Source organism: Micropterus dolomieu, linkage group LG09 (assembly GCF_021292245.1).
Source record: "Micropterus dolomieu isolate WLL.071019.BEF.003 ecotype Adirondacks linkage group LG09, ASM2129224v1, whole genome shotgun sequence".
NCBI classification, from domain to species: domain Eukaryota; kingdom Metazoa; phylum Chordata; class Actinopteri; order Centrarchiformes; family Centrarchidae; genus Micropterus; species Micropterus dolomieu.
Genome location: NC_060158.1, coordinates 10,218,949 through 10,238,927, shown reverse-complemented (window position 1 = coordinate 10,238,927; position 19,979 = coordinate 10,218,949). Strand labels below are relative to the sequence as shown.

Genomic DNA, 19,979 nt, shown 5'->3' with positions numbered 1-19,979 from the left:
TGATCGCGCAATGGTAGCAGTGCGGCGTCTACGCACTTGCTGAATGTGCGTGGGGCCAGTGAGTAGCCGAAGGGGAGTCTGGTGTATTCGTACGCCACCCCCTGGAAGGCAAAACGCAGAAACTTCCTGTGTTTCCGGGCCACCTCGACATGAAAGTAGGCGTCTTTCAGGTCTATGGTCGTCAACCAATCGCCGGGCTGCACTAGCTCTAGCAGTTTCCTGAGTGTCAGCATGCGGAACAGTTTCCGTGCAATATGCTGGTTCAGGTAGCAGAGATCCAGGATGGGTCTGAAGCCTCCAGTCTTCTTGGGGACCAGGAAGTACGTGGAGTAAAGACCCTTGTACGTGTCGTGGGTTGGAACGACAGAGATAGCCTGTTTCTGCAGGTGCTGTTGAATCTCTGTGGCCAGGAAGTCCACCTCCTTCTGAGAGGACAGGTTGGCTTCCTTGATGCCCTGGAAAGACAGTGGGATACGGCAAAATTGTAGGGAGTAACCCCGCGTCAATGTGCCCTCCATCCAGTCTGTTAGCTTGCAGCAGCGTCTCCATTCCGTGTGGAAATGAGTCAGGGGACGCGTTGTTAGCTGAGGAGCGTTGTGGATGAAACGCTGGAAAGCTTCCTCGGCCCTCACCGCCGCCAAACCCTCCATAAATGGGAGTTTGGCCCAAGGGGGGCCGCAATCGAAAGGGCCAAACCGGCCAAACCACGGCCGGATGCTCCGTTGACGTCATTGCCTGCAACAGTGTTGTAGTAGCGTCTAAAGTGACGCGTTCACTATCAGCAGAACTGTCGAGAGGAGCAGTGACGAGCCGGGGAGCTCTCCTCTCCACAGCTGTTGGCCACTGTTCGCAGAGGCAACGAGCAATCTTCCCTGCTTTGCTATGACGGGAGAGACGTGGCTAGTGACAGCATCTCTCCGGCAATAGCGGGCTAGGCTGCTGCTACCACGGATACTCCGTGATGCGCTGCGACCTCTCGTTGGAGCAGTTTTCGGCAGCTTAGCATGTATGTCTGTGTGGCACAAAAACACTGCCGGTGAGCTAGCAGCGCGCCCGAGCGGGTTCACGTAGGCGCGCTGGGAATGCAAGCTAGGATCAGATAGCTGCATTGTGCCGCTTCTACGGCAAGAGCGGCTTGTTTCTCGGCCGTCATGCCGCGGAAGCAGAGTGTGTCGCAGCTCAGGCGGCGTAGCAAGCACTGTGGATGCCCGGGCCGCACCACCGTCTCGTTCAGCCTTAGCCGGGAGAGCTGTGTGGGCCACGGGGCAAGCCATTAGCTTAGCGTCGGTGAACGCACCGTGTTGAAGTGGCGTGTTCAGCACACTTTGCTGGGAAGGGGTTGGTGGGGAGGAATTAGCTCTTTAAGGAATGTAGGTTGTTTTAATCAAAACATTTGGTACATTTACACCCTTGTCACAAGCAGCACACAACTTATAAACATAGGTGGCTTGGACAAGAGACGGAGGGGAGGGGCTCGGCCACATCGGCCGGCTGCTCTCCCTCCTCAGCCAGTCATTTCAGCAGCTGCTTCTTCCCCCAGCCGCAGGTAGGCTGGCGGGGGGGTCTAGGCTGCTCCTCTGGCCGCGATGTAGATCCCCTCGCCTGTGTGGGATCCCTGGGCGGCCCGGTGTCTCGGGGAGGGTGCGGTGCATCCGTGGATCCGCCCTGAGTAGCCGGTGATGAAGACAGCGGCGATCTGGCTTGGCGGCGAGCACGTCGTCTGAGGGTGGCATTACGACGGCGAGGCTCGCTGCCCTTGCCGTGAGCCAGTGGCAGGTGGTGACTGAGCTGCGCCTTCTCCTCCTCCAACCTTCTGAAGCGCTGAGTAGCGGAGGATATGGAGCCAAAGAGGCTGTCAGATGAGATGGGGGCACCCAATAGCTCCTCCCGGTCCTTCCCATGGAGAGCGGTAAGTCCCAAACACACGTGGCGAGAATCTACTGTGGCCAGAGACATGCAGCAGTGGTGGCCACACCCTGGACCAGGTTGTTCATCTGACCGATGGCTGATGGCGGACTGAAGAATAATTAATTTGCTCTTTAGACACGGCCGAGATGGCCGCGGTAGAGGTGGCTGACGCAGATGACAGGCTGTCAGCATCATCGTCGATCAGCGGAGGCGGCAGGGACGGCAGGGAGCGTGAAGCCGACTGAGGCGGTAGATTGGGGGCCGGAGCATCCTCCTTGGCAGGGAGGGGATCCGGGCCGGCATCTTCCTCACTCTCCTCGCAGATGAGGGAGAGCTCACACTGCCAGAAATGCTTCCAGCGCTGCTGTCGCCGGATGAGAGAAATGGCTCGGCAGTCAACACACGGCGGCGGTTGGCGGATGCCATCTCTGGCGTGGTCCCTGCCGAGGCATTCAAAGCAGAAGCGATGAGTGTCTACCCCGGCGATCAGACCGGGGCACGACGGGAAAAGGCGAGCTTCAAGGAGCGGCGACTCCATCCGTGGAGGTGAAAGTCAGTGGGCGGTTTGCCATCTGTCTGAAGAAAAAAGGATGCTGAGCAGTGAGGACACCGCTATTTATACGGTACGCACGTACAGTAGCGACGTCCAATTGGTCGGCTACTTACAGTATGCAAAATTTCAGTGGGCGAGTATGTGCGTGTGATAGGAGGAGAGGTAGTACCCCATAGACTCCAGTAGAGGGCGGAGCCTGTGTGAGATAGAACTTGCATTTTGTATAAGACATTTTCAAGGCGAACCTGAAGTCTAAGTACATTTATAAGTTGTCACAATTTCAGATTTTTCTACATTTTCACACAGCCCCGGTCATCCTGAAAAAGAAAATGTGCAATGCATTTACATTTGAAGCTAACAAAATACTTCAGTCATCAAGAAGCACAAAAAAAGCAGTTTCTGGCCTGGGACTGTAAGAGTTAAAGGCAAATGGGATCACTGTCAGAGGTTCAAATTAATTGGATAGGTTGGACAGGAACCAGGTATCTGCCAATGCCACTGCCCCTGCCAACTGTCAAGCCCAAAACTTGGTCTCCAAGCCCTTATCCCAACCTAGAAACTTTCAGATGCTGATATGGCAGTTTGCAGGTTGAGCCAAAGTGTTAAGTATTAGTTCGGATTTTTTTTAAGTTCAGAGAAGCAGACAGGAGTACTGGCACAGAAGCTAAGCAATGTACTGCTGTGTATGAGGCAAAAACATATTATAGCCACCTAAAACATGGCCCGCTTAAAAAAAAAAAAAAAAAAAAAAATCAATATAAGTTTAAGTGTACACTATATTTAGAATATTTACACTGCTTTACTTTGCTATTACACAACCCTTTCCAACAGGCTACTGAAGCTGTATATCCCACTATGCTCTTTCAAAGCTACCAGACAGTAATTTTACCTCACAGAACACAGGAGTTGCTGGTTTACTGCTGCCTCGATTGTGTGACTTTGTTATTTTAAATGGTTAGTTTGGATAACAAATTCACACAACAACGTGAACAAACTGATTGAGGCAGCTGATTTGACTTCTGCTTGCTGTAGAAATGTACTTCATGGTGTTTCAGTACACCGTGACATCACTTTTTGACTGTGGTCAGAGGTGTAACTGACTCAAAAGTTTGAACCTTTTCAGCCTGGTTTTTAAGTTACTTCTCGATGCAGCTAGGCAACCAAAATAAAAGACCTGACACCATAGTGTTGGATATCTGCAAAGTAAATACTGTTTTCGATATATATTTATTAAGTATATTTTGAGTATAGCTTGGGAGTAAAAAAGCTCAAGATCCAAAGAATCTTTTAGCAAAAATGGTGAGACAAAACCTGCCCATGCTCACAGGGTGCCTTGCCAGTTCTGAGTCAAGCTAACAATGTTCTCTCTTCAAGCCTGTTAAAAGTTATTGATTTGGCTGCTTGTTATCCCACAGTCACCAGATTGTAAAATAAAGTGTTAATCTACTAGCTGTGGAAAACGTAGAGCCCACCAGGGGTAACTCTTGCCTTTATTTGTGCTTAGCTCAATAAAGATTCTCTAGTCAGTCAAGATCTTCATGTCAGCAAACTTTACATGTTGAACTAGTTAAAAACCATAGAAAAAAGACAAAGGAGGACATCCTGTTCAGTGAAGCTCTTTGACTGAAGAGATTTCCTTTATGAAGCCATGAAGCGGAGAGAGATAATTCATTAAGGTGCCTGGAGCAAAGGAACCCAGTCTACTAAAGCACAACAGGAAAGCTTCCTCATTTAGTGCCCTGGGGCCACAAAAGCCGTTTTGAACTTTTTCACCCTGGGACCTGAATAAAAAAGCTAGACTATTTTGTCTGAGATTCAGGCTTAGAAAAGTGGTTGCTGCTCTTGTTATATGGAAGCATATTTTACTCACAAAAACACCTACTCTTTGTCAAAAAAAACTAGGCACTGAAAGAAGACTAAGAAGGAATTTTTAAGCATTTACTTCATTTTTTAATGCTTGCTTTTATATTGTCTGGGCTTGCTTGATGACAGCACTACAGACATTTACATGAAAAGCACCTCTTTAACACTTACAAAGCACCAGGAAATGTAAATCATGGATTCAAGCAAACAAACTTCTCATTAACTTACAACAAATGTTCTAATTCTGGTGGACAGTAACAGGCACAAATGCACAGTGTTAAGGAAAGTGAAACTGTAAAGCATCTATGTCTCATTTCTTTCAAAGTTGTCTTTGTATTCTCCTCTTAATGAGACTCCGTTACAGTAAATGAAGCATAAACAGCAAGCCTGTGTCTACATTCACAGATTAGCACTATGTACTCAGAAAAAACACTTTCATAGAGCTCTGTCAGCTGTGTAATTCAAGTTTCTTTTAAGAGTGATGATTTCACAAGCCAATAATAGCATATTTACTGGCATATGGCTCTTATTGAAAAATCTGAAATAGTTATAAGCATGAAATTGAATACAGAAGATTAAAATTTGATTTTTTTTGAGAATGGGAGAAATGCGACGGCTTAACGGCTTCCAATCTTTGTATTAGAGTTAATTCAGAGATTCAGTGCAGTCACTAGAGGTTTTTACACACAACTATTGAACATTCAAATGCCATTATCAAGAAAACAACCTAATTAATCATAACATTCTCATTCCCACTCTTCCATTGTCTCAGAGTTTGACTTTTTAAGCTGTCAGAAGGGTTAATATGAAGCCATAACTCACTTTAATTCACCAGAAGAGACACAGATGCGTCTGTTTAACACCCTGCCCTCTACATTTTGTCTCAGGTGCAGAAATAGCTTCATTTGTTTCTATGGATACACATATTAAGGCTAAATATAAACTGCACAAGGAGCATGTCTGTCTCACAAGCAGACATTTACAAGAAAAGAACACTTGACTAGACTGTATCATGTAATAAATCACCTTATAAAACTCTTTGCAAAACTTTTATTGGTTTTCTTCTGTGTATTGACATTTTATTAAATGTCCTTCCTTTTCATATTTAACTTGTTTTTTTATATGTTGATATTTTATAAAAGCTGTTTTCTGTTGATTTTATCTTGGGTTTTCATTTCCTCCCTTTCGAAGCACAGCTGTTCTTGGCAAGAGCTCTTCAATAAAACATTCTTACCATTAACTGTCAAAAACAAGGTTTTATTTTACATGAAGTGATGCACCGTTTAAGAATGAAAACCGTACTTCTCACATTTAACTTAACAGCTGAAGACGGACATGCTGCTTCCTCTGAATTTCCTCGGAAACTGGAAAGTTAAGGATGAGAAAAACACATTTCAACACTGAGAACACATTTAGACTTCATTTAATTTTCATTTTACGTAATTTCATCTAGGACAAAAAACTATTTCACCTGACATCAATGAAATTTACATATGTGTGAACACAGCAGAGTGAATAAAAAAGCCTTAGTTGGATGAGTGTGTGTGTGTGTGTGTGTGTGTGTGTGTGTGTGTGTGTGTGTGTGTGTGTTTGCAATATGAATATGTGTCACGTTTCAGTTAATGAAATAGTAACATACAATAACTAAAAGTTTGTAACCAAACTAGCCAAATGTGTGTAATGTATGTCAATAACATTATCAAGAACATTTTGCCATTATTTCAGTTGTTGTTGTAAAAAAATAATAGTAACAGTAAAATAAAGTAAGTTAAACTTTACTAAAGTCATAGTCAGCCTTGTCATGATTCTTTACTTCAGTTTTGACTGTTTGCTTGACACATTTATAAAGCTCATTCCCTATGTGCCATTACCATGTCAGGATCCTATGTGGAACTGACGTTTACAGCACTGTTGATGTCATGTACAATTACTGTCCTTAGCAGGTCAGTATGCTTCAAACAAAGTGCTTTTTGTATTGTTTTCCCCCCGACACCTTTCCAATGTTGGATTGGCGGGGGAGGTGGGGGGTTGTGTTATGTATTTTTTGTAACTTCTCGAAACAGACAATTTCACAAAAACGCACAATTTATGCAGCGATTGGGCGAAGTGTGCAGAGTTCAGAATGTAAGCAAGATCTGAAATTCTTTATCAAGAAGTACCTTTGTCACATTTTGTTTGCACAAACAAACAGGGGTGTAATAGTAATGGTGGAACTAAGTACCCTTGCTCTGCACCCTGCACTAACTCCAAAGTGCCACTACGGGGCCATCCACTCAAGACTCTGAGGCCGTTGTTGTTTGGGTATCAATTTCTATTTGGAGTGCCTCGGCCCGTCTCTGTTGACTGTAAGCAATAAGCGATGAGCCTCCCTGTGAGACGGAGAGAGAGAGAGGAGGGGAAATCTAATTATTTCCCTCCCATGGCCCAGCAAGCCTTAAAGGTTAATCACTGTCCGTCTAGCTAATTCTGTCTGGGTACACTGCAGTAATTACAACACCTCGCTCTCTCGCTTGCTCTCTCGACTTTTTCTCTATTGTGTACCTTTCTCGCTCCAGTGCTCTCTTCTGCACCAACCCTTTTTATAGATAGTGGATGTGTCTCTCTCTGTCTCTCTTGCTCTATCATGTTCGTCTTTCTTTAGAGATGGCGCACCTCTCACTCTGCTTTTCTCTCTCTAACATAGACTTATATGCTGTAAATTTTGAACAGTGCCTGGGGGATTTACCTTGACTGCAGAAAGCACAGATCCTTTAATCATACAGTTTTTACATGTGTATTTTTTTTTTAAATCATCTCTTTGACATCTCCCGGTTTTCAAGTCTCCTACCACTGTAATTTGCTGTTGATGGTTTTGTCTGATAGATTACCTAACTTGTTGAACTGCCACTTCTTCCACGTGGATTTTCTGTTGGACAGGAGGGGCCATTTTGTTTCGTTTTGCCCTAACCCGGTGATTGTAACTGCAAGGAGGGGCAAGGATGTTGATCATGTGGATGTGGTGGCATAAACGAAAAAAAGGCTCTGATGCAAGCAAGGCTATTTTCATCAAATATTCAACCTGAATATTTTGATTGATTTCAATCACCTTGTTGATTGATCACCTGTGCTGTAATGATTAATAAAAATGTTGCTATATTTTTTGGATGTAGCTATGAAGCAAGTCAACAACATCATCCTTAATCCTGTCTATATAGCGCTGATTGAATGTTTGCAAATAACCAGTTTGCTCAACCCTACAGTATACCCAATATATCTGTGATGTGAGAGGCAATTCATAGGTCTGGAACCAAACTAAAGACTGGTAGCCTTTTTAATGTGAAACGTCTGCAGGGAGTGCTGTGTTAAAAGATTTAGTTTGTAAGTTTTAGTGGCATTTAGTGGTGAGGGTTGTGAATAGCAACCAACGGCTCCGCTCACCCTCCCTTTCCAAGAGCTTAGGAGAAGATATGGTTGCCGACACGCTCTTGTGCTCGGCTTGGCTCTTGTGCTAAATAATATGTGTGGCCCTCCATTTTTACTTTTAACTTTTAATAATTTGCCATTAAATATATATATATATATATATATTACTGCATACACTCAAATAGTTAACAGCAATATTTGGATATTTCCACATAGATACATACTTTATATATAGATATTTCATAGATACCGAGATGTGTTTGTCTTCCACGAGGTCTCAGAGGAAGGAGGGTTTTCTTTTCTCACCTCTTCTCTTTCTCACATTCTCGACTCTCCCTTTTCTCTATCTTCACATCACCTTTCTCTTTGCTTTTCTTTCTCATCCTACCTTCTTGTCACTTATTGTCTCCTCTCTCCCCACTCTTCCCACCATTCCTCCCCCTTATTTCTCATCATCATCTCATCACCCCTCCCCGCCACCTTCTCACTTCATCTCTTTCTCTTTCTCTCTGGCTTGGCTTCTTACTGGCTACAGCTGTATTTCCCTCTAGCAACAGCTCGAGGAAGTACGCCTGGGGCCTAGAAATACTCCACCATCTCTTCTCCTTCCAATTTCTCCCTCCATGCCAAAAGCATCTCCAGGAGCGACAGCTTAGGAGACTTAAAATACTTCTGTTTCCTTCTCCTCCTTTTCTCACTGCTCTACTAAAATACTTTTGTTTCTTTCTATTCCTTTTCTCACCATTCTATTATATACAGTTGCTAAATACAGGAAACTCCAAACAGTGGTTATGATAAAGCAAAAAACAACCAATATCAAAATAAATGACTCAATTTGTTATTACTTGTGATGCTTCGTATGCGTTTATACATTTTTAATGTTATGCAAACAACACAGTTGTCTCAAATAACACCATAAAACAAGGAATGCTTTATGTTCTCCTCCATATCTTCTCTCTTCCATTTTCACATTCCTTACATCCACCAAATTTCAGTCTTTCCTGTCCCTCTATCCTTTCTCCCGAGGCCCAGATAGCCGGCCAGCGGACAGTCGCTACTGAACCTGGTGAGCTATCGTTTCCCACATCATCAATACAGAGGTGAAGAGAGGAGAAAAGATGGGAGGAGAGGGGAGAAGAAGAACGAGAAAGAGATGAGAGGCAGAGAGTAGCCCTTAGCAAAGTATCATCACTCAGAAAGAGAAACAGGGAGTGCAAGGAAGAGTTTAGCTATTTTCCACTTGCTAGGGGACCAAAACAGCGGCTGGGGATATAAGCTGCTTTATTACACTCCAAATGTTTTCCAAGAATTTCGCGAAGTGACAAAGATGCCTAGAATTTGTTTCTCGGCCCCTGCGGCAAAGCCCTGTTTGCGAGTCTGTGGGCAGACGGGTGCTGATGGAAGTGGTGGTGGTGGTGATGTGGAGTGCTGCTGGTAGCGGTGATGGAGGGGGGGCCGCTGCTAGAATTGCTGAAGTACAGACAAGGGAAGTTAAAAAATCACAGGGTGAGAAGGATAAAGTGAGGATAGGATGGGGAAACAACAGCACTGGCTGTTGTTGTAAGACATACTACCGATGCACTGTGCAAAAGTGAAAAGTGAATTGTGTAGAAAGCGAGGAAATTAGGTTAAAGTGAGAAACTGCAGTGTGCCACAGTGTCCATAAACATGATCAGTATGATGGTGGTGTCTTTTGTAACAGAAAATATATGTGTTATAATTAAATGCAAATTCTGTCAATGATATGCAGCTAAGTTAATAGTGGAAAGGTGAATGTTGCTGGAGCCTATTGTTATGTCTTTGGTGAAAGGTAAAATTCAATCGAGGTGATGTTGTAAATCACTTCTATGAGTATACTGTGCCTTGTGGAAATATACAGCATAAGAGGGAAATATTGTACTTTTTATTTCACTACATTTATCTATCTATCTATCTATCTATCTATCTATCTATCTATCTATCTGGTATAGTTACTAGTTACTTTTCAAATTAAGATTTTACATACTCAACACATGGTCAGTTTTTTAAATATGACCCAACAATATTAACAAGCAGTTAAAAAAAGTAGTACAACTCATTGAGTACAACTCAATTAAAATACTGCTTACGTGTACATGCATTAATAATAATGACCCAGAAATACAATAATATAACACAGAGGCACCATTCTGCAGTATTAGTGCTTTTATTTTTATACATTAAATACATTTTGTTGCTAATAAATTCAAGTTTGAATGTTTGAATTATAATGGAGTATTTCTACATAGTGGTATTTCTACTTTTTCAATAAGTAAAGGATCTGAAAACTTCTTCCCCCACTGCTAACTGTAGTTTACTTTATTGTAATGAACATATTTATTTATTGTTAGATTAAATTGGAAATGATACATTTCTAAATTATAGTCAAATTATTAAGTATAACTTTCATGATGGGTTAGACAGATTCTTCATATTCTAGAAATGTTATATTATAATTTTATTTGTTACATTATAGTTGTTTATAGTGGGTTTCTAATAAAATATCTGTGAGCTACGAATAGCTAAGTCTTCATTATCTAATGCCCTCTGAATTTTTTTTATTGATTACTGTCACAAGTGTGACCTATGTATCGAGGAAGCTGACCTGAGTGAATTATGAAGACTGTCTTGGAGATCCCCTCTGTTACCAGACCAACATTGTTAGTGTAAGAGATGTGGTTTCAACAGTAAAATATTTTCTAAGCTCATTTTTTGCTGGAAGGTTATTTCTAATGAATGCATTTTGAATTCAGAGAACTCTACGCTATTTCAGAACAGATCTTTCCCCAAACTTGATAAACTCTTGATCTCTGCTTACAATTAATATTACTGTGTAGTACTAATTGTCTCAAAGCTTGACTTGCAACATTGTGAAGGTATTTGTTTTTCTGTCAGCCCGCCAGCACTGATTATCCTCATGCTTGCAGTGGAGTGAAATAGCACCTACACATATTGTTGAGTGTCTTGCAAACAGCTTTACTGCTTAAAGGATAAATTCGGTATTTTTACACCTGGGCCCCAATTTCACATATTTGGTGCAGAAATGACTAGTGGGTACAAAAAATTTTGCAATCCGTGCAGTATATTCATAGATTGTTTTGCACGCAGACGCACATACACACAGATGAAAAAAACTATGTAAATTATGTAAGTTTCACATTTTGAAGGAGAGGACAGAAATGCAGTCAGACTATAGGCTACATTCAGCCTCAAGAACAAACAGTGCAGTTTGGTGACAAAAAGTGAATGTAAACATTTGTTTGTTTATGAAAAAACTCCACTACCTTTAAAGAGGTGGTATTATGCTTTTTGGCCCTTTCCCTCTCCTTTATTTATTTATTATCTTTTTTGTGCATGTAACAACAGGTTTGCAAAGTGAAAAACCCCAAAGTCCAGCCAAAGTCTACTTTATTTCTTACGACCCGCCCTTCTCTGCTTCTGATTGGCTAGCAGTCCTTACCTGGGAACTGCGCACGTGCAAGTCCCAACAAAGATTTTGAACAAGTAAGATGCATCACTCTGTAGCTCAAGAGTGGAGCGTACAACACAGGGTGAAAAGAGGAGCTGCAGCAATGTGCAGTATGAGAAAAATATGGTGTTTTTTGAAAGTTAAACCATGTAAATCTGTTCTGGTACAACCCCTAATTAAGATTTTGAACCTGAAAATGAGCATAATGCCACCTCTTTAAAGCAGCAGGCACACCACAAAGTGACATTCACAAGCATAATAGATGGGGCCAAAAGCTTGGTCACATGACTTGTCGCAGAGCTAGATGGTGAGCTGCTGTCGGTAAATAGGCTAAAGTTTGCCGGCTTAGCCGGGCCAGAGCTTGTCCAGCTTATTCTCATGCCAGGCGTCATATACACACGCTTGCCAAGCCTATTTATTTCACGCAGAACGTCAATTTTGCGTCTTTAGGAGACGCCCCCAGGTGTGTGTATATGAGATGCATCCAGGCGCATCTGTATACGACGCCCTGAGGTGACTGGAAACGCTATGATGTTAGATGTTTGTGTTTAAGGCGTTGACAGTCTCCTGAGGCAACTTACCCTAACCTTAACCAGACACAGAAGTTAGTGCCAAAACCTAGGCACTAACTTCTGAAGTTAGTGCTTGTCAGTCATAATAGCTCCTGGAGCTTCTCTCTATATCCTCTTGACTGTTCTGTTTACTTCCTCCTGGCATTTTGTTCACAATTGCACACCATTTCATTCAATAAAACATAATAGAAAAGGGAAAATAAAGCTCTTCTAATGGTCAGTTCAACACATTCTCACTTCCGACTCATATATTATACATATTGACGCTTGGACATGGCCCTTTGGCATCTCTTTTTAACGCCCTGGTTGTGAAACGTTACAGTTTGGTTAGGTTTAGGCACAAAAAGTACTTGGTTAGGTTTAGGCAACAAAACTACTTGGCTGAGGTTAGAAAAAGATCATGGTTTGGTTTAAAATAACTACGTAGGTCAGTTAACAAGGTAAGTTAAATGTAACTCGTGTAACTTAAATAAAAATGATTAATGATGACTTTTTGTTTTACATGGGACACGAACCCCTGCCTCCTAGTTCAAAGTACGGGTTCTGGCCCTCCATCCACCCCAACCATCTCCTTACTCAGTCTTTTCTGTTAAATATCATATACCTGCCTTTACCGTCAAAAACTGACGCTACAGGGCTTCCCTCAATGCGTTGAACTATGACGCTATAGGGATCCCCAGTGTGTTACAAACTGACGCCGATGGGTCTTGACCATGCGTCCATATGTGACGACTCGGGGATTGAGAACAGGTTAGTCAGTTAGCAAACTCATCAGCTTGTTAGCTTAGCTCAGTAGCTAATTGGACAATAATTTCACACAATTTATTCAAAAGACCTATTTGTATCATTATATCTGCTCTCATAACTGTCTGCAAACCACTGCTCTTTTGTGGAACATTTTCTACTCCAACAGAGGTTAAATAAAAGTCGCAACACAGTTAAACTATGAAGGCTCCCTCTAATCTGGCTGTCAAAGGTCAGCACTGTCAAGATGGTTTACTATTGGTTAAGAGCATAAATTCAGGTGTCCAAGTTCATCAAAGCTGTTACTCTATGAGTAACATTTGTGCACATGAATTTTCTCGAGCGGATCCTCTGATCGCGGTGATTCCATTGTAATGAATTGATTTCACTGCGAAATTTCAGCCTCTTATATCCCGGTGAGTCCAGTGTCTCTGATCACTTTACACCAAAAGATACCAATGGAGAAAATGTATGCATGACTCTTGCAGTTACATAATAATTTTTGATTCATCATTTCCTGCCAGCTTTAAAACATGCAGTGATTGCCATGACTACAGATGGCATGCACATAAATACTGCACAGTAAATTATTTGAATAATTATGAGAACGTGAGATGTCCTTGTGAATAATCCTTACCCGCGAGAGATGCAGAGTGTTTTGAAGCTTGTATGAGCAAATTACATGCTGAATGAGATATGCAGTATTATGATAAAATGTGTACAGTGCGTTTTATATATTTATGGGTGCTGAAAAGTGTACCTTGTGTGAGAAGTTGAAGGGTCCTGACTTCCTCCCGGACGCGAAGCTGCAGGACCTGCTGCAGGATGTGCTGCCTTTGGGCATCCTGCATGATGCCCATTCTTTCCAGTTTTCTGTCTGTCAATCTCATCAAAGCCCGCCCTAAACAGAAAAAATAAAACAAAGCTGAAGGTTAAGGGCCAGAAGGAGCAGGAGGCCTGGGGGAATGCAATATGCACTGCTGGAGGCACTCTAAAAGGGTACATATATAGAACATGTCAGTAAAGAACAGAGTGAGGAAACTCAAACAAATATGGTCAGATTATTACAGCCCCACAAATCATGCACTGTATGATTTTATGAGAGCTTTTCAAGGTTGCAACACTGTGACTGACAAAAAAAAAGTTTTTGAGAGACTTTGCCGATTATGTGAATGTAAATCAGTCAGAAATAAAGCCCAGCATAACTCAGTGTGAAGCATATTCTTCTAAAACACAGTACACATTCTCCATAAATACCAGCACTGTACATCCCTTGAGCACGAATCCCCCACAGCTCCTTCCTTAATTGCAAATCCTTGTATAAAATCCATAATTTAATCATCCAATCAGTTTCTATGAGAGGGATTTAGGCTGCTGGTAAAATGCGAGTAGAGTATGATGTAATTATTAACGGTTGTTATGAGTGCCTTTGTAACATGTGGGGTGGTAAGCAGATAGAATGATAATTCAGGGTAATTACTAGGCATTAGATTGGACCCTGAGAGCCCCCTTTGCTTCTTTGCCCGATTGACTGCCTTGGCAAGAAACTGGCACTGATTGGTTGACAGCCAGGATAAAGATCAGTCCTGATAGGCTCATGGAAGTAATTCTGTCACATTCTGCTCCCTTGTCTTATTTCTCCTCTTTTCGTCCCCTCTATTTCTGTACACACATAACTGAAGCTCAAAAATGTGAAGTTCCATTCATTACTGAGGCAAGACTGATACTGAATTTACACTTTTAAATGATTGTTCTTATTCAATGCCACCTTTGAAAAACAACACAGAGAAGAACTTTATGATTTTATGTCTCTTGATTTGTTTTGACAATCTAGTCTTGTAGATTTTTAGGGCATGCTGCAGCCCCTGCTACCAATTTGCTACCACGAAACAGAAGGGGGTAGTTGGGAAATCTAAGTACCTTTAAGTGTAAGTGGTATAACATTGAATGTGCTAGGGCAATTTTCTCCTGCCTCGACAAAAGAAGCTCTTTGCTCGGCGCTACGGCCAGATGGGGGTAAAATGCCAAACATAGTTAAGATGCTTCATAGCAAAATGGCGCAGAAAGTACCCATCACATAAACACTGAGGAGCTAAGTAGAGTCATAAAGGCCCAGAAGTGAGAGGAGCATATTAAATGGGAAGATGGAAAGACAAAGATTAGTGAGGTGGAAAGACAAAGTAGACTGATGAATCAAAGCCGTGGAAATGGGCAGAAAGTTGGGGAGAAGAGGGAGATGTACAAATTAACAGAAGAAAACCAATGTACATATAAAACATGCTGTTATGAGTCTATAAATATTGACCAACCATCACTCAGCACCTCATCCTGTAACCAAAGATAGATCGGCATGGCAACAGAGGTTTTTCACTTCTTCTCTGCCTCAGAAATGTTAATCTTAAGTAACGGCCAATACAAGAGATGCAGGGTGGTGATGGCGCAATGGATAAAATGCCTGCCTTTGGTGTGAGAGACCTGGGTTCAATCCGCCATTGTGACCCATCCACCACTGTGTCCCTGAGCAAGACACTTAACTAGTGATGGGCAAATGAAGCTTTTGTGAAGCACTGAACCACCTGAGCCAATTGTTTCGAAAATGGGTTCATTACTCGAAGCTTCAGTTACAGTGACCTCTCCTGGCGAAGCTCAAGGCTGCAGGCAAATTAGACAGGCTAGTTGGTGGACAGGAGGCTTTTAATTACATACACGCGCGCCCCTTGATGAGCAGTGCTGGAGAAACTACTTTACTTTTGTAGAAAATACCATTAGTTATAAAGCATCTTTGCTTGAATCACCCTTGGATTTAAAGTATATTTACTTTGAAAATTCTTTGATGCACACACATTAAGACTGAACATCATGTTCAAATAAAGATTGATGAATGAATGTATTTTGTTATTGAGGAGAGAGTGCTGGGAAATATGGCACAGGTTGGATGTGCTTGTGTTAGATGGGGTGCACAACACTCACTTTCGAGACGATCGAGGCAGTGCCAGTGAATCACGTGACTGGACCGCGAACCAGTCGGTGATTCATTCAGTAAGTGAAGCAGTTGCTGCTTCGGACGTCACATGTCACGTGATTTTTTTCGCACCAAAGCAAGCTTTGAAGCAGTGGTTCAATTGTTGGATTGTAGTCAGGGGTTTGAAGCGTGTAGCGAAGCTTCAGTGTCGCACTGCCATCACTACACTTAACCCCTAGTTGCTCCAGAGGCGTGCGACTTCTGACATGTAAAGCAATTGTAAGTCGCTTTGGATAAAAGCATCAGCTAAATGACAAAATGTAAATGCAATCCAGCTCTCTGACCAAGAGATAAGCAGATGGTTCACACAGCATCTTTGCTTATCATTGTATTGCCAAAAAAAAAAGCTTTTGGGATTATTTATTGAGGCATTCACATGTTAACATGGAGAGAGTGTTTCCGTTAATTGTGGTGTTTTGTTGACATTGGCTTGACTCCCTAACTGTTTGTGGAAAAAATAAAGTGTGTGAAAAGGTTACTGTCGACACTGATCACAGGTACAGATTGTTTGGAAATACCTTGTATTTAAAGGAGAAGTTTTTGGGAAATACACAAGTGAAGTGACAAGGCGGTCGCCATTTTGGCTTATCTTGATTCACAGTTCAGAAACATTTTGCAGACCCTCAGCCCATCCTCTCTCTGAAACAAGCAGTTTGAGCTCCTGTCTCTTTATGCCCCTCTACCCAAAAAGCCCACTTTCATATGATTGGCCAACTTCCTGGAAGCCGGCCTAGGTGCTTGTGAGCCGTTGTACCCTAAGATCTCTTTATACACACCTCATCCTCTTGCCGGTGTGGTCGATGGCATATGACAGCTTTAACTTATCTTGGCAAATAGCGATATGGGACAATGAATTTGATGAATTGGTAGACACTGCCAGAATGAGTGTTTCTAGGGGCTGGTGTAGGCACCAAATACTTGTGGGCCTGGCAATTCTGCGTGGGGCCTCATTGATTACTCTACAAAGACAACTACTTATTCATTGATTTTAGTGAAACTGGAGCCTCTACATGGACAGCTTTAAAATAACCGCTAACTGCTGCTAATTGTAACGTTAGCTGCCGCTAGCTCAGTTAGCCATGCAGCTAGTGGCCCTGTTAGCCTGGCTGACCCTGCCCTCACTGGGAGCTCGCGCAACAGGGGAATGTTAGCACAGGACCTTTGGACCGTCGGGTGGAGGAGGTTTTCATGGCTCCGAGTTTCAAATTCTTCTTTAAAGAGATAGGCTATATGGCATAAAGTGTAAACCCCCATATTTTGTGGTGGTGATGGCGCATAGATAAGATGCTTGCCTTCGGAGTGGGAGACCTGGGTTCAATTCCCACTGTGAAATATCCACCATTGTGTCCCTGAGCAAGACACTTAACCCCTAGTTTCTCCAGAGGCGTGCAAATATGTAAATATTTTGATGTTCTGCCATATTTGTCTGAGGTGGTGTATGGTACCTGCATGTAGCATAACTTTGTAGTTTTTTCAGTCAGTGGCGCTGTAAACTATTCTGTTTTGTGTTTTTTTTTTTTCTTCAAACGCGCCAGACACATGCAAGTAGGTGGGTGTGGAGAGAAAAAATAAATGCTGGGAGATCATGCTTTTGATTTTGAAGGTTAAAAATGAAAGCTCATTTCGATCAATTTAGAATCAAAATTCTGACACCTCTAAACATGAACGCTTAAATTACCAAATACGTTTTCCTGTTGAGGTTTTAATACACCAGGCCTGATATCCTCTAACAGCTTTAAACAAGAAGTGTATTAATGTGGCCAGGTGGAGTACTGTGGATGGCTGGAAAATGAGAAGCTCGCCAACAACTGTGAGCAAACTGCCAGTTCTCTGCGGTGGGTGCCAACGTGCCGCTCCTTCCGGTCGGCGAAGCAGTATCAGCAGGGTGGAACAGCTTCTGAAAGGAGTCCAGGCTTTCACTTTCTTGCCCTGCAGTTCTGAGCCATTGGCTTCAAAAATCACACCAAGCCTCAGCTGGGAATTTTTCAAACCACAATTAATACTCTGAGCAGTGTAGCATGGCCATGAGAAGAGGAGGAGTAGTACAAGGACGAGGACAGAAGAGGAAATTGGTCAAAAGGGAAAAATGAGGTGGTGGTGGGGGGTGCTTGAAGAAAAGTAGATTTTCTGAAAGTGATTAGTGAATCAGCTGTTAAAGGCATCACAATTACACACACAAAAAAAGTATAGAAATAGAAGTAGTAGAAATATGTTGGCTTGGTGTTGTGCTACAGGGTAAATTTGCATGATTACAGCATGACAGATCATGGCCTCAGGTCATCGCAGGTCAACAGAAGACAACGGTAAAAAGAAGACAAGGCAGAAAATCATTAACTCTTGACCCAAAACATATTTTACACACTAACATAGTAACAACAGCAGGGGGGGAGTTAAGTTCTGAGCATGTGTAATGTGTATAATCACTTGTGCCTTTTTGAAGGCAAGGAAGACTTTTTTTCTTTTACTCCTTCCATTCACTTCATCTGTGGTCCTGTCACTACAGCTTATGAGTATTGATTGGATTCAAATTTCACTTCTCTGACACCTGACAGAACCTTTTCTCTTGTCTTCTTTTCAATCCCTCTCTCCCACTTTTTCCATTGAAATGCTTTGCACGTTTTGAGCAAATGTTCCAAATAAAAAGCTACATAAAATGTGAATTAGCACCTGTTATCATCAACAACCTATATACAAGTTCATGAATATGTAACAAGATTACATAATTCTCTTGCTCCTACCATCATTAAAGGGGAGCTTGTGACTGCAGTATAAATATAACACTGATTTTATTTATAAAAAGGCAAATCAATGCTTTTTTTAAGGATGCTTCAAGGTTGACATGTCTCTGTTGAAGCTTTGCCCTCTTCTACTGTACTTATATCATTAAGCACCAGTAACTCTGATCATTACAGCGTTTCATTGCCACTTTTTTTTAAATTAATTAATTCGTAGCCTCCGATCAACGTATAGCGTTTCTAATCAGGCACTATAGCAATAAAGAGGGGGTGAGATGAACCAAGGTCTGTCATCTGGACTCAAATTGGGGATACTGCAATTATATGCACTATAAAGCTTCATTTACTTCCATTACTGCAGAATAACTTGAAGTTGTTAACTCATTACTTGATCTCTGGAAATTGTATCTCTGAATGTACATTATTTCTTAATTTTGCTGACCTAAACTCTGTCATTACCTGCTTTGGTTATATTGCAGCAATGGAAGTAAATGAAGCCTTGAAAGTTGCAAAAACTAAATCTACTGTCCCAATTTGAAAAAACACCTTGGAACAGCCTGTGTTAATACACCTTTAGAAGCGTTATTGTTATTATTATCGATCCTACAGTGAAATAATGAACAAAACTCCTTAATTTAATTGTTAATTTTACATCTGAAAATGTCTCAGTTTGGGTGACGTAAACATTGTTTTTAACTTTGGCAGTTTGCTGCTTACTTTTGTACAATTTACGGTTTTTCACTGGACTTCAACTACTTATATTTCAATACAAACTACAAAAATGTGAGTGTTCTAAAACATTTGACCAGTGGTGTACGTCCTGAAAACCCTTCTCTTTTGACTTTGTTTTCTCGTGGAGTGGTGGTAACGTCTCGTCTCCCCAAGAAGGGGAACGAGACACTGCGTCGGTTACAACACTACGGGAACGCCTCTAGGCGTAGCAGATCTCAACGTGAATGAAATCACTCCAATCCTATTGGTTTGTTGCTAGAACGGTAAGGTGTGATGGAATAACCGGAGGAGTATAAAGCACACCTGTACACACTCATCATTAGCTTAAACTATGAAGCAGGCGCTTCAGGCGGGGAGAGAGGTGCGGCGGGCCGACGCAGTGTTTCATTCCCCTTCTCGGGGAACCAGGGTTACATACGTAACCCGAGACGTTCCCCTTCGAGGGAACTTGAACTGCGTCGGTTACGACACTATGGGAACGAGATACCCACTAAACCGTGCCGAAAACCCCGCCTGCCCCAGAGTGCAATAAAGTGGCACGACTAAGAGGAGAGCGCACGAGTGCCAGGTGCCGAAGGAAGGTCAAGACTGTAAAACCGAATGAATGTGTGCGGAGTGGCCCAGCCAGCCGCTACACAAACATCCTGCAAAGAGGCCCCGGAAAGGAGGGCACGAGAGGCCGCCATGCCTCTGGTAGAATGAGCCCTCACAGCCACAGGTGAAGGCAAACCGCGTACCTGATAGGCCAGGGAAATAGTCTGAACAATCCAGTCGCCCAGCCCTGGGGGAGCCAAAACACACTAGCAGCTGGTCAGCCTTCCTCCAACGGGAGGACCTCAGAGTGTAAATACTCAGTGCTCTGACAGGGCAGAGCAGATGAAGTCTCCCGTCCTCCGCCGTCACATGAGGTGGAGGATGAAATGCCTGCAGCACTGTGGACCCTGCCGCACAAGAAGGCACT

General features: G+C 42.5%; 1 protein-coding gene across 5 annotated transcripts in view; it reads right to left on the bottom strand.

The window, feature by feature from the left end:
* Positions 1 to 19,979, bottom strand: part of samd12 (sterile alpha motif domain containing 12) — a 103,632-nt gene that overhangs the window by 44,404 nt on the left and 39,249 nt on the right. The window contains exons 4-5 of one of the 5 annotated variants that reach the window (XM_046059426.1): positions 13,290 to 13,430; positions 5,561 to 5,688 (exon numbers count right to left, since the gene is read on the bottom strand). In XM_046059426.1, the coding sequence (XP_045915382.1) occupies positions 5,636 to 5,688; positions 13,290 to 13,430 (194 nt within the window). In that variant the 3' untranslated portion in view covers positions 5,561 to 5,635. Of the gene's footprint in view, positions 1 to 5,560; positions 5,689 to 6,578; positions 6,694 to 8,662; positions 9,197 to 13,289; positions 13,431 to 19,979 lie in introns of those variants that run through there. The other 4 variants (XM_046059425.1, XM_046059423.1, XM_046059424.1 and 1 more) reach the window with 4 other exon arrangements.